This window comes from Phytophthora infestans, genomic scaffold (genome assembly GCF_000142945.1).
Source record: "Phytophthora infestans T30-4 supercont1.38 genomic scaffold, whole genome shotgun sequence".
NCBI classification, from domain to species: domain Eukaryota; phylum Oomycota; class Peronosporomycetes; order Peronosporales; family Peronosporaceae; genus Phytophthora; species Phytophthora infestans.
The window spans coordinates 377,253-390,229 of NW_003303721.1; the positions used below are offsets into that span (position 1 = coordinate 377,253).

Below are 12,977 nucleotides of genomic sequence, written 5' to 3' on the forward strand. Positions count from 1 at the left end.
CCGGAACTACATTGGCCGTACGAGCTAGGAGAAGGTTGCGAATTGAGAATCTAGTGTTGGTAGTGATAACTGGATAATACATTGGCCAGATCCTACAACCTAGTGAGCTTTTCCTTTACTTGTGCAGATCCGACAGGCTAACCGAATTTACTACTTGGTCGGTTACACCCTAGGGGCTCTCAACTTCAAGATCCCGTCACAGGAGGCGGCAAGTACGACGCAAAGGAACTACAAAGGCAAGGGTATACACCTGCAAGGCAACCCTACGGCCAGATCCTTGATCTAGGCCCCGGATCCCTAAGCTCGAATATTCGCTTAGGATACGGAACCATCCACGGACGCAGAGTGAAGATTTTCCACTGCTGCTCCACCCCATCCCCACGTCTCGCCAAGACACTCAAGCTTCACCACTTGAACTCTTCGGAAGTTACCGAGAGAGCAAGATCCCGCCCTACCGACGGGTACACAAAGTGAGGAAAGTTTAGCAGAGCACGGATCATCGGGAGACCCCCTCCGTTAGTCGGTGTCTGGGCGCAGTTGGTAAGTTGGATCTGGCAATCTCGCAGATTTTGCTGATCCCGCTACACCACATGAGTCGAAGTCCCTACGATACATGCTACGGTACAAGTCCCGATCCTACCCTCCATCATACGCACGGTAATGCGGCTGTGCTGCACTCCGACTTCGCGACTGCAGCGGGACCGAGTACAAACATACTGATGTTTGTATGCATCGAGACATGGTTGGCAGTGAGCCACTGCACAAGTGCTGCCGCAGTGGACGGCATCTTATTGATGTCTACTGTAGACTTCACTGAAAACACTATGAGCTAATCTAGTTGCGGAACGCTGACGCTCGGGTGTGTGGCAGTGTTTCACTTCGGCGTTTGCTATCAGCAGCAAGCAACTTCCTCTTACCAGAACGCCACGGTCCTGTCGAGCTTTGCCCCGGCACTTACTGTGCTAAACGTACTTCTTCTACCTGCTCTTTCGTCTACTGCTACTATAGTGTCAGTTGCCCCATGACACCTACTCTAAGAAGCGATAGACAGCTTGAGAGCTGCCCGGTGACGCGCCCTGCGACACCTCAAAGCCTTCAAAGCACGCAGACTTTCGCTGCACCAGAACAAATGTCCTAAGAAACCTTATAAGGTCCGCGAGTTCTGTTTCGAGCTGGGCGACACGAATGCTTTCGCCGTTCATCTCAGCTTTCTCAGCAATCAATCCATCGTAAAGCTGCAGTCCATGACCAACGCACGATACCCGGGCAGCAATTCTCTCGTCAGCTCAATTTGCTGCGAGTGTGAGGACGACGAGGTTGCAATCGCCAACGGGCTTTGTCTCGCATGCAACCGAGCACAGGACAAGAGCTTTCGAGAAATTATAACAGCCATCGAAGCCAGAAGAGTGTACGGTATTCACGACATTGACAATGTTCCACACGAGACGCACTCCGGGGCTACTATGCGTTGTTCAAGTATGCTGACTTGGATAGATACGCGCAGATAATATTCAGATCTAAGCGAGCATGGTTTGTGATGCTGGCCGTGAAGGTCAGCCGTCAACGAAAGATTAGCGCCACAAAGCAAAATAACAGAAATGCATATCGTAAATTGCTATGTTCATTCTCTAAGAGGCTTGCCGATTTCATTGCAATGATTGGCTAAAAGCGAGAAAGCGAGTCTCGACTCCAAGAACAGGGCGATCGCTTCGACTTGATGCGTACTGCGTTATCCGAATGTGGTCTCTCACTTAAGGACGATCCGCGGTGCACCCAGTACATTCTGAACGGATATAAACAAGCTCATTTGCTCGAAGAGTCGATCTTTCAAACACGCCAGGAAGAGGCAGATCGCCGCACTCGCAAGGAGCAGCTCGCTGCGTTCATTAAGACCCTCCCTGAGCTATTTGTTCAATACATGGAGAGCTACAGACTGGAGTGCCATCACGACGAGACTCGTGCTAGACAACAAGCTGAAGGTCACAATAGTCTGTTTGGCGCTCTGGTTGAGCGTGGCCTGGAGCTACGAAGCAACAGTCACTTGTGTCGGGATTTCATTTCTAACGGCAGTGGATAGACGGATGACGATGGGAGAAATGACGTATCTATACGAGCACACGTCATACTTCGTCGAGTGTCGCGCCAGTCGACCTAGACGTGAATATTACTTTTACACGTACGACGACTGGTCGGAGGTTGATTCCGACTACCTAACAGTGTTTTTTGCGCATCGAGAACGGGTGGAGAAGCGAATGGGAGACCAATGCATGCGCAATCCTCATCCGGGATTGGACTCTGCCTCGCAAGTGGGAGCGTCTGCGCGATCCAAAGTCAAAATTTTAAACGGAAGCTATCGAGAACATGATCCTCGTGCCCAGCAGCAAATTCAGTCTTGAAGTACGAACAAAACAACTCCAAGAAAAAGCAACACGGAGCTGTTAAAGAAATTGAGGACACACTCTAAACTATCGTCGCTCGCACAAACTCTAAATGGCTTGATCTTTTGACCAGAGAAATACTGTAATAGTTAGTACCATTTTGGTTTACTTTGCTATTTAAGATTATTGGTTCTAGTAATTAATAATTTATTTGTTCTCTGAGAGCATAATATAAGTTGAAGAAGGTGATTATCTGCCAATGGTCGTAGCCCTGCTTCGGCCACCAATGGTTACCATTTCTGTATTGATAACCCAACTGGGGTCGCGTAGAAGTATCACTAGATGGAGGAAGCGTCGGGCTCTTCCTGGGAAGCGCTGCTATGGAGCCTGCTAGCTGTCGACAACGCTGCTCGCAATGCGGCCGAGTCCCAGTTTGCTTCACTCAAGCAGGCCGCCTGTAGTGACGAGCTGCTGCTAGGTCTGGTGCACGTTGTGCACTCGTCTAGCCCGGATGATATCCGCGCGTTGGCTGCCGTACTACTGCGTCGTGTGCTTCTACGTGACGCTGTTTCGCTCTGGCCGCGGGCCACGGACCTGGCCCGCGCCGAGGTCAAGCGTGAGCTACTGGCCGTGCTCGAGGCCGGCGAGAACAACCGCGGCATCCGTCGCAAAGTGTGTGACACGGTGGGCGAACTGGCCAGCAGTATCCTGGAGGACGGCCAATGTGACGACCTGCTCCCGACGCTGCTACAATGGAGCAATGCGCCCATGGCCACGCTACGCGAGGCCGCGTTGCGAGTGCTAGAGATGGTGGCCATCTTCCTTGTCCGGCCAATTGACGCAGGCCGAGACCTCAGAGACAAGCACGTTGGATGTGACAGTACTACAGACAATGGCCAAGGGGCTGGCCGACGCGAGGGCCGTGTGGCCCTCAACTCGCTGCGTGCGTTGAGCATGTTGCTGCTCAACCTGGACGCACTGGACCAAGTGCCCCGGCCGGAGATGCTGGCCAGCGCCGTACCACTCGTACTCGCTGCGTTGCACTCCTTACTAGTCACAAGGCAATTCGACGAGGTTATGGAGGCTCTGGAGGTATTGATCGAGGTGGCCGAGCCCCACGCGGCCTTCTTCAAGCCGTGCTTACGCGAGTTCGTGGAGACTATGGTGCAAATCGCCGATGCTCCACGTGATGAAAACGACGACGATGCCATGCCTGATGGATGTAGACAACTGGCCATGGAGTTTCTAGTCTCTCTGGCCGAGCAGGCCCCGTCAAGATGTCGCCGGCTGCCCAAGAACATGTTTGTGGAGACTGTGTACCCCGTGGCCTTCAAGATGATGCTCGAACTACAAGACATGGACACATGGGACGTGGCCAACTGCGAAGACGAGCAGTCAGCAGGTGGCCAAGGTATCGACCAGGAGATTTCCAACTTTGACGTAGGCTCTGAGGCCTTGGAACGGCTAGTCGGCGCTCTAGGTGCTAAACGCTCGCTACCTACATGCTTCGCCCTTATTCAGGAATACGCAGCCCATTCGGATAATTGGGTGAGTCGCCACGCGGCCTTGGTGGGCCTCTGTCAGATTTTAGATGTACTCGACGACGAGAACTTGGACGCCATTGTACGTCACTTGCTGACGCAGGCCAACGATCCCCATCCGCGTGTATGCTGTACGGCCGTCGATGTCATCGGCCAGCTGTCTGTGGACCAGGCCCCGCAGTTCCAAGAGGCCTACCACCAACAAGCTCTCACTGTGTTGGCCCACTACCTCGAGGATTTTAACAAGCCACGTCTGCAGGCCCACGCGGCTACCGCTCTACGTCAGTTTATCGACATGTGTCCACCGGAGCTGCTAACTCCGTACTTGGAGAACATGTTACATCAACTCTTCGCTCTACTACAACACGGCCAGTCCTTGACTTCAACAGCGGGCCAAACACCCACACAAGCCTTCATCGCCGCTCGGGTTGTCCAGGAACAAGCTATCACTGCGATCTCGTCCGTGGCCACAGTGGCCGGCGTGTCGTTCACCAACTATTACGCTGCTGTGATGCCGCCGTTGCAGCAGATTCTTCTAAATTGTCTTCAGGAAAGTATGCAGGCTGCGGCCACGTCGCCGGCCGTGCTGAAGCCGCAGTCGAACGCCCCCAGTTCGTTCACACTTGGTGGCATCACACTCGAGTGTCTGAGTCTTATCGGCCAAGCAGTAGGCAAGGAAGTCTTCTCGCGTGACGCCTCTGCGATCCTCAAGGTGATGGCCGAGATGCAGGCCACTCCGTCGATCGTGGGCAACGAGTTGATCCGCACCTATCTGCTCCAGGCCTGGGCTCGTTGCTGCACGTGTCTGGGCCACGACTTCGCTCCTTATCTCCCGCTCGTCATGCCTACTCTGCTAGAGGCGGCCACGCAACAGGCCGAGTTTGAAGTGGACCCAACGACTCTATCCAGCGACGACGACGACGACGAAAGCGGCGGGTCCACGGACAGTGAAGACATCCAACTGGCCCAAGTTAACGACAAGTGTCTGAGTATCCGTACGTCCATCTTAGAGGAGAAGGCCACGGCCTGTCAACTGCTGGCCGGCATGGTGGCCGACCTGAAAGACGCCTTCTTTCCGTACGCCGAACAGGTGACTCAAGTGCTGGCCCCGTTGCTAACCGAGTCGGTCCACTCGGACATCCGGGCCTCAGCTATCCGCGCGATGCCTGCACTTGTCAAGTGCGTGGCCATCTCCACTGGTGCTCCGGCCAAGGACCACAGTGGCGTGGCCATCAAGCAGATGGTAGACTTCGCTCTCGGTCGACTAGTAAACGCACTGACATCTGAGCCCGAAGTGGATCTGGTTGTGAGTATCATGCAGAGTATGACTAGCTGTCTGGCCGACGCACGTGCGCTACACTCGACGCTGGAACTTAACGAAGCGCAGTTAAGTGAGCTAGTGCACGGCCTACTCGTCGTGCTAGGCGACAGCTTCCAGCGTCGCGCGATACGTCGAGGCGCCGGGAGCGACATGGAAGACGACGACGACGACGCGTCTCAGTCCAGTGAGACTCAAGTGGCCGAGCAGGAGCTGCAGTTCGTGTTGGCCGAGTGTATCGGCACATTGGCCAAGACCCACGGCGCTGCGTTCTTCCCCGTGTTTATGTCTCTACTATGGGAGAAGGTGGCCGCTCTGGCCGCACCTGGTTGTCTGGTAGAAGACCGTCGGCTGGCGCTGTTTGTAGTGGACGACGTACTGGAACATTGCGGCCCGGCCATGCGTCGTCTGGACGTGTTTCTTCCAGTTCTGGAGAGTGCACTAGGCGAAGTTAACGAGCCCAGTTTGATCCAAGCGGCCGCGTTCGGTGTCGGCGTCTGTGCGTCTCAAGGTGGCGAGGCCTTCGCGCCACATGCCGATCGGTGTCTCCAGCTGCTTCACAACGTAGTGGCCCACCCAAATGCACACAGCTCGGAGCAGCGTAACGCGACCGACAACGCGGTGGCCGCATTAGGCAAATTGTGCGAGTTCCAGGCCGGCGCAGTAGACGCCGCCACGCTCTTCCCGCAGTGGCTGGAGCTGCTTCCTCTTCGTGGAGATCTGGAGGAATCTCTCGCGGTGTCTCGTCGTCTTTTAGGCTACGTGAACGACCGACATCCGCTTGTGCTGGGCGCGCCAGACTACAGACATCTAGGCAAGGTGGTGGCCGTCTTAGCGGCTGTGGCCGAGGACAAATTCCTGCGGAAGATGAGCAAGGCGGTGGGCGAGACGGAGGCCGCCGCTCTACGTCAAGAACTCGCGTCTACACTCGCAGGACTCCGCTCTACGGTGCCTGAACCAGTTATGACTCAAGCGTGGGCCTCGTTGCCGGCCACGCAACAAGCGGCGCTGCATGTGCTGTTCGCATAGGGATCGTAGGAGTCTATGAAGTTTTAAAGATTTCTCTGTTAAGTCGGGTAATAGTAGTTGCATAGCGATTTAGACTTTTTCAAATATATTCAGATTTTTAAAATCTGGAATCGGTAATAGATTTCTGGATTATCCGTTTGTGACTCGGCCGCTATTTGTCGTGCCTAGAGTGGGGGTCGCTCCGTTGCGTCCTTTGTCAAAGTTGCTGACCGTCGAGTCTCGAGACATTCCTCGAGCTTCTTGAACCAGATGGAAGCGATGACGCAGAAACGCCATTTCCAGTTCTCCACGTAGCATCTCGGCTGGATAATCTTCGTGAACCGTGGCCCACGTCCCCACTAGGGCCATAAAAATCCGAGAATCCAGGAAATCCGGCATCACGACGTTGCGCATGTGGTCGTAGCACTCGTTCTCGACCTCATCGAACGTCGTTCGACTCGCCACTTCCAGTTGCGTCTCTACACGTTGAAGAAGTGCTGGAGCCAACGGAATCTGCGATCGTGGATTATTCGGATTCAGATATTTGTCGTAGATTTTCTTGGCTGAACGCAGGACGATCTGGTAGCTCGGCAGTCTTCGGTAGTGTTCAATCTCCTCCCACAACATTAGATTCTCGGAACAATGTTGAAAATCCAGAAACTTCCGGAAGGCTTGCATACATCCTGGATATGTTAGAAAAACATCCAAGTGGCACAGCTCGAGCTTTCCTGCTTTTGCTGCTTGGTCGACTGTGGCCAAGTGGGGATCGGCAGGCGTAGCTTTACTATCCCGACGTAGATCCTTGTAGTAATTTGACTTGACGAAGCGAGGCAGCGAGTCCTGCAGCATCCCGTGACGTACCCGGTTCGCGATCTTCTTGAACATATCCACGCTTGGATTCGCGAGTCGCGTAAAAATCTCTTCTCGCATCGTTTTACTCATATCCACCTGTAGTCGAGCACTGGGGATAATGTACTTGCGGTAGATTTTCTTAGCGGAATGTTGGAGAAACTCGATACCTGGTAGCAGCTTAAAATCTTCCACTTCTTCGCAGAAGGCAAGCAAAGAATCCACGCCTCGTCGAGTCATGAAGAGCTTTAGATATTTCTTGGCGAATGGGTCGCCCAACAGCAGCTTCAGCTCCTGCTCAGGCGTGAGAGTCTGCTCCTCTTCGAGTTTTTGAATGGATTTTCGTCGAGCTGCCCCTTGGATAGAATCTGGAACTGAGATAGGGATGAGCTTCTCGACCGGATAATGCATGGCCGCGTCGATGAGCTGGAGCTCTGCCAAGCCTTCCAGTTTCTTTTGCACCGCCTCGCTCTCTTCGAAGCGATTGCCGCGTCGTGCCAGATGTTTCGCGTCCGGTTGGACCTCTTTCGAATGATCCAGATATTCCTGGGAGCGACAGAATCCAGGCCAGATATCGTCGCTAATCCGGTTAAATACGCCTATCTGGACCTCATAGAATAACTTTGGCACGAGAGCTCCTTTGTTCTCCACCACGTCGTGGATTTCTTTCAGCGCGTCTTTGTCTCCCAGCCCGACAATAAAGTTCTTGGACGATGGAGAGCAGTAGCGATCGTAGATTTTTCGCGTCTTGTTGACCACGAACGACAGATTCGGCAATCTCTTGCAATCTTCGACTTCCAGGTAGAAAAGCAGATTTTCCAGCGCCAATGCTTCCATACAGAACGTCTTGAGGAAGCGCAGCTTAGCTGGATGTGCTAGAATACCCAACAGCGAATAATCCTCAGCATCTTCCATATTATCCGTGATGTTGGCAGCCACCGTTCCTGTAGCCGAAGCAGCAGCTAACAAAGTAGGTCCATTGCTCGAGCCAATGTTAGATGACGCGCCAGCGTTAGGAACGACCGGAGCGCAGAAATCCTGCATCTTACGGAACAATTTGCTGTCTCGGAATCGCGGATACACGGATTTTTCCAGCGCGATATAGCAGATTTGCTGTGCACCGGCGTAGATGCCAGCGGAGATATTATCTCCTTCGAGGGCTTTCTCGATATCCTGCAGCATCTGCGCCGTGACACACACAGGCGAAGGCGCTTCAGGGGACAAAAACTTGTCGTAAATCTTGCGTAGTCGACGGTGCGTGTACGAATGGGACGGAAGGTGCTGCAGTTCGTCGATTTCGACCCAAAATCGGAGCATATCCGCTCCGCTGGGCACTTTGTTGGCTTCTGCGTACTTGAGGATCATCTTGAGCGTTGTTGGGTCAGTTAGTACGTCAGTTGTGAACACAGGAGCGAGGTTTTGCACCAGATCAAGTGCAGCCCGAGACGAACCCACAGCCCGTCCAAAGCCTTTTTCAACAGTTGCTCGGAGGATTCCCTGCTCGTCGATGTGCGTTTCGACTTCATGGTCGTCATGGAATGGATTCAATTGGACGTCGTCGTCGTCGGGTATCGTCTTGGCTAGTGCGATACTGGTCTCGATAGTCGATTCTTTGCTCTCGGACGAGGTGGTCACTGCAGCTAACGTAGCAGCATCCAGCAACGAGCTGGAACGTTTCTCTAGATCTCCGGACTAAAACAATAAAAGAGAGGTGAGTTGTGGACAACCAAGTAGCCGATGATAAAAAACACGTAGATTTTTTTACCTCAGATATTGCTAAATCTTGGACGAGAAAGGATTCCAGACTCTGTGACGTGTGGAGGAGTGGGTGGGTGCCTCCTAAACGGGTGGCAACGATATCTCGAAGACTGGAGAAAATTTCTTCCTTCGAGTCACCCGCAGCAACTCTCCGCTCATATTCCTCTTTCGTCTGCAACAATAATGTTAGAATACTAGTTAAAAAAATAAAGTTTACAAGAACACAAACCTCTCTAAAAACCACGGACGCGTCGGGGTCGTCCATGGACGCAGCTGCTCCCATGGCTACCGAGTCCTCGTCAACGCACGACGCTCGTCGAGCGCTTGGCTTGAAGAAAGTGGAAGCCTGCACCGACTCAAGCCGAGATTGAATCTAATTTCGGCGCTACGAAACTTATCAAGCCTCCCCAGAGCACTGGGCTTTCTCAAGATTAGTTAGTAAAAAGATTACTAAGTAGTAATAGTACTTCAGTAATACTTTCTTTGTATTAATTTTTATATTAGTACTATTTAATTCGAGTTCCTAAAGGCCTTGACGTACTCACTCCAGAACATTCTAATGGGTGAATTCTTGGCTTCACGTTCCACATGCAGTGCACTGTAGACGCGTGATGGGTCCATCTTGGCTGCTTGCCAGAGCTCGAGCAGCTCCTTCTGCAACTTAATGGCGATATCCTTAGTACTCGGAGCTTTCTCCGCCGCAAGGAGCAAGGCCGTCAGGTCTCTGTGACCATAGATCGATACCAGCATCTTCACTGGATCGTCCTTGAACGTGGGGTTCACCTTTTTGAACATGGAAATGTAGCTCGTCCACATAGAGTACAGCGGACTTTCAAACACCTTTGGGTCCATTTTGCCGAGGTTCAGACGCAAAAAGACCCGCACGGGTGTCGCTCCAGTGAGGGACCATTCGCGTAGTAGCTCAGCATGCAGACGTTTCCCCATTTTCGCCGTTTTCGCCACTTTACTCGCCTCAATGAACAATTTCGCCAGCGTTTCGTCACTGTGGGTTTTTCTCAACGTGGTCAGTGCAGAGCGATATGTCCCTAGGTTTTTCTTGCGGTAGTCGTCCGTGTATTTCACCCATGCATTGAAAATTGGGTGACTAAGGAAGTTGGTGCCCAATTTCTTCAATTGTAACATTTCGAACACCTCTCCCGGCGTTTTGTTACTTTTCAGCCAAAGTTTCGTTTGTTCCGCCTGAATTCGAGTCGCGGTTTGCCCCACGGAGCCCCCTTTGGTCCTCGCCACGACGAGCATTTGAGCCAACGTGTCCTCCTTGTATCGTGTCCGCAAGGTGGACAATAACGTCGTTGTACTCGTCGGGTTGGCCTCATTGAAAGCGTCCACATACCTCACCCACGTGTTCAGTTGAGGCTGGTCAAACAGCCGAGAGGTCGCGGTATTGAGCTTCAGTAGGACGAAGATGTCGTCCGGATGTTTCTTGACGCTAAGCCAATGTCGACTCTGCTCTCTCTGGATACTCGAAGCAAGACGTTTCGTCGTAGGCGTCTTCCTAGCTGCTTCGAGCATCGTTGACGCAGCTTCGTCACCGAATCGAGCGGTGAGCGACGCGAGTAGGCTCATTGGCTGCGTTGGATTCTCCTGGTTGAACACCTTGATGTACGTGGCCCAAGCGCTTAGCATGGAGCCGTTGAGGAGCTCGTCAGCCGTGTTGCCCAATGTGAGCAATCGGAAGGTTTCGTCAGTGATTAAACCTCTTTTTAGCCAATTCTGGAGCATTTCAGTCTTAAATCGGGGATCCACCTTGTTGAATAACGCAATGTACTTGGTCAAAACTGGGGCTACAGACGTTTGGCCGGGCGTGCGAAGACCTAGCAGACGTATGACGTCTGTCGGGGTCTTCATTTCGTTAAACCAGGTGCGTAACAACGCCGTTTCCACGTTTTTACCAGCCTCCGCAGTTTTCGCGTTTTTACCAGCCACAATGATCATCTTGGCTAATACATCGTCGGTGTACAATTTCCTCAATGTCGCGATGGTAGAAAACTGTGCTCCAGGGTTAGCCTTGCTGAAATTGTCCATATACTGTAGCCAAGTGTTGACTGGAGGCTGATCGAAGAAAAGCGACTTGGCGGTATTGAGTTTCAGCAGCGTAAAAACGTCGTCCGGGGTTTTACCAAGCGTCATCCAGTGCTGAATCTGCTCCGCTTGAACTCGATTGGCGACGTCCTTTGTCGTGGGCACACTCTTGGCTGTTTCAACCATCGTCGACACAGCTTCGTCACCGAATCGAGCGGTGAGTGTCGCGAGTAAACTCAGTTGCTGCGTAGGATTCTCCTGGTTAAACACCTTGATGTACGTGGCCCAAGCGCTTAGCAACGAGCCGTTGAGAAACTCGTCAGCCGCGTTGCCCAGCGTTAGCATTCGGAACGTCTCGTCAGTGATCAACCCCTTCTTCAGCCAGTCCTTGAGCATGTCGGTCTTGAATTTGGGATCCACTTTTTGGAATAAATCGTCGTATTTCGTCCATATAGACGCGAAGAATTTTTGACTCTGGCCAGTCCCGCGAGCATTTAACAGCCTTAGGATATCTGTCGGGGTCTTCATTTCGTTAAACCAGGTGCGTAACAACGCCGTTTCCACGTTTTTACCAGCCTCCGCAGTTTTCGCGTTTTTACCAGCCACAATGATCATCTTGGCTAATACATCGTCGGTGTACAATTTCCTCAATGTCGCGATGGTAGAGAACTGTGCTTCAGGTTTAGCCTTGCTGAAATCGTCCATATACTGTAGCCAAGTGTTGACTGGAGGCTGATCGAATAAAAGCGACTTGGCGGTATTGAGTTTCAGCAGCGTAAAAACGTCGTCCGGGGTTTTACCAAGCGTCATCCAGTTCTGGATCTGCTTGGCTTGCATTTTAGTAGCGACGTCCTCCGTCTTCGGGACCCTTTTAGCTGTTTCAATCATCGTGGACAGAGCTTCGTCTCCGAAGCGAGCGGTGAGCGCTGAGATCGTCTTCATCTTCTCTGTAGGGTTCTCTTTATTGAAGACTTTAATGTAGCTGACCCAAGCGCTCAATAGCGAACCGCTAAGTAAATCGTCGGCCTTGTGACCGAGTGATAACAGGCCAACGGCTTCGTCGGAGAGCAGACCTTTCTTGAGCCACCCCTGCAGCATCTCGACATTGGGGGTACTGATCCCTCTATCCTCGGTATTGTGAGCCCTTAGAAACCTCTTCGTATCGTGCCGTGTTAGACATGGTGTGGTCAAGTGGGACTTCGCAGCTGAGGAGACAGTATCGGATATTGCCATCAAGACAACTGTCAGTAGTATTGCCCTGGGGACTCGCATGGCGGCACCTGGGGAGCTCACTCCGAGCTTCGCTTGGCTCAGAGAGAGAATGACGAAGTGACGCTGTGGCAACCATCTATTCGATGTGGTACGGTTCGCTTCCGAGACGAAAACGAGGCTAAGATACAGAAAAATGATGGGATGAATGATCACTGCGGGCGATAATTATTTTTAAAAGGTTTATCTTATTTCTTAAAAAATTACCGCTCCATTTGCTGTTTTATCTCGGGGACCGATTTAAAAAAAGGGACAGCGGCTACGGTAATTGGGTCCGATTTAGCACATTTTGTTTCAAGATAGGAACTCGATGATCAGTACAGTACTGCACCTCGTTTTCGCGGGGGTAGACCATATAGGATTTGCAAATTATATCAGATTTTAGCAAACGCCCATTCTTTCGGATACTTGTCTTGTAGTCTTCCTTCGTCTCGCACATTGGCATCACTAGAGTGTTTGTGAAGAGCTCGCGAATGAAATGCTGCGCTCCTGCGAAAAATCTCAGCGTCATGCGTGCTCCCACCGGTGTGCTCCATGCAATTAATCGCGACACCGTTCGGCAGCACCGACACCTCCATTTTGTAGCCATTCAAGTGGTGTTTGCCACTGTAATAGCGTAAGATCTCGCTCATGTTACCGCTCGGTTTGTTAGCATGCTGAAAGGTAACGTCCGTAGCATATCGAGCATACGGAAAGTCCTTAAATGCATACCCTGATCGTACAATCTTCCCCAGTGTCCACTGATCATTCGCTTTCTCTACGTACATTTCGTAGAGAAAAGAAGACAGTATATCCATAAACTTGCGGATCAGT

At 52.0% G+C, this 12,977-nt stretch overlaps 3 protein-coding genes across 3 annotated transcripts; 1 reads left to right on the forward strand and 2 right to left on the reverse strand.

Moving 5' to 3' along the window:
* Window positions 1–2,720: 2,720 nt before the first annotated feature.
* Window positions 2,721–6,376, forward strand: PITG_15026 (importin-like protein; the record flags this gene model as incomplete). The annotated part of the gene is made up of 3 exons (XM_002898160.1): window positions 2,721–3,188; window positions 3,238–3,252; window positions 3,297–6,376. 3 exons carry the CDS (start codon window positions 2,721–2,723, stop codon window positions 6,264–6,266), a joined length of 3,453 nt encoding a protein of 1,150 aa, XP_002898206.1.
* A 19-nt stretch (window positions 6,377–6,395) lies between these two features.
* On the reverse strand, window positions 6,396–9,135 carry PITG_23034 (Regulator of G protein signaling; the record flags this gene model as incomplete). Its single annotated transcript, XM_002898161.1, has 3 exons — window positions 6,396–8,786; window positions 8,860–9,024; window positions 9,082–9,135. 3 exons carry the CDS (start codon window positions 9,133–9,135, stop codon window positions 6,396–6,398), a joined length of 2,610 nt encoding a protein of 869 aa, XP_002898207.1.
* Window positions 9,136–9,362: 227 nt separating this feature from the next.
* PITG_23035 (secreted RxLR effector peptide protein, putative) lies at window positions 9,363–12,167 on the reverse strand (the record flags this gene model as incomplete). Its single annotated transcript, XM_002898162.1, has 1 exon — window positions 9,363–12,167. The coding sequence occupies one exon, from the start codon at window positions 12,165–12,167 to the stop codon at window positions 9,363–9,365; it is 2,805 nt and encodes a 934-aa protein (XP_002898208.1).
* Between the last annotated feature and the right edge of the window lie 810 nt (window positions 12,168–12,977).